The sequence below is a fragment of the Eptesicus fuscus genome, chromosome 16 (assembly GCF_027574615.1).
Source record: "Eptesicus fuscus isolate TK198812 chromosome 16, DD_ASM_mEF_20220401, whole genome shotgun sequence".
NCBI classification, from domain to species: Eukaryota; Metazoa; Chordata; class Mammalia; order Chiroptera; family Vespertilionidae; genus Eptesicus; species Eptesicus fuscus.
Window position 1 is genome coordinate 26,524,384 of NC_072488.1, and position 1,155 is coordinate 26,525,538.

A 1,155-nucleotide genomic window follows, 5' to 3' on the forward strand; every position below is an offset into this window, starting at 1 on the left:
GTGAGAACAGTGGTTCCAATGGGGACAGAAGAAGTTAGGAACTTGCTGTGGAGCTGCCAAAGTTGTCGTTGGTCATCTGAGGTGTCCACTACCAGGGGATATTTATACAGGAAACATGAAGCCATGAATTAGCTAGGTGAGAGGTGGTTCTGCATACACCCCTTAGAAAGGTTAAAAAAAAGTTTGCCATTCAGCATATACTAAGCATGAATCAGTAAGCTCAATGTCAGGACATCTGTCCCATCCCTGTCACAAGAATAGATGATTTAATGTATTTGTTACTCTCTGCATTGTTGAATTGCATTAATATCAGAATTATCCAGGGCAGAATAATTATAATGCTGCTGCCAGATTAGAAATTGATGGAGACAAATGTTCTAATGCAGAATCTGCCACCAACACATCAAGCAAGTTGCCATTTTCCTGTTCTAAAATCAAGACTCACATTGGTGACTCAACCAATGTCAAGAATTGTTAGCCAAAATAAAAACAGACTCATAGATAGAGAACAGACTGACAGCTTTCAGAGGGGAGAGGGGTTGTGGGCTGGAAAGGTGAAGGGGTTAAGTAAAAAAATAAAAATAAACCACAACAAAACTCAGACACAAATCGAAGTTGGTCATTTTAAGGACCTGGAGGTATTTTTTTGGCCTTGGTAACCTTGTCACGATGTGGTTCGAGATTCTCCCCGGGCTCGCTGTCATGGGCGTGTGCTTGCTCATCCCCGGAATTGCCACAGCTCACATTCATAGGTTCAGCAATGGAGGCAAGGAAAAAAGGGTTGCCTATTATTCATATCAGTGGTCTTTGATGGAAAGAGATAAGCGCGTCTCTGGAGTTAATCATTACTATGTGTCAAACAGTTTGGAGAATATTGATTAATGAAAAATAACTCAGTTTTGCTCATCTACTCCTGCTAGAAGGTTATGCAGTGTATTATGTAATGCATAATAAAAGTTAAAAAGTAAAAAACAAACAAACATACAAACAAAAACTCAGACACAGACAACAGCATGGTGATTACCAAAGGGATAGGTGGGTGGGAGAGGTAGAAGAGAGTAGATGGTGATGGAAGGAGATTTGACTTGAGGTGGTGAACACACAATACAATAATAGATGATATAGAATTTTACACCTGAAAGCTATATAATTTTA

At 39.6% G+C, this 1,155-nt stretch overlaps 1 protein-coding gene across 1 annotated transcript; it reads left to right on the plus strand.

Moving 5' to 3' along the window:
- Positions 1–660: 660 nt before the first annotated feature.
- LOC129151877 (NADH dehydrogenase [ubiquinone] 1 alpha subcomplex subunit 1-like) lies at positions 661–882 on the plus strand. Its single transcript, XM_054728323.1, has one exon. The coding sequence runs from the start codon at positions 670–672 to the stop codon at positions 880–882; it is 213 nt and encodes a 70-aa protein (XP_054584298.1). The 5' UTR covers positions 661–669.
- Positions 883–1,155: the final 273 nt, after the last annotated feature.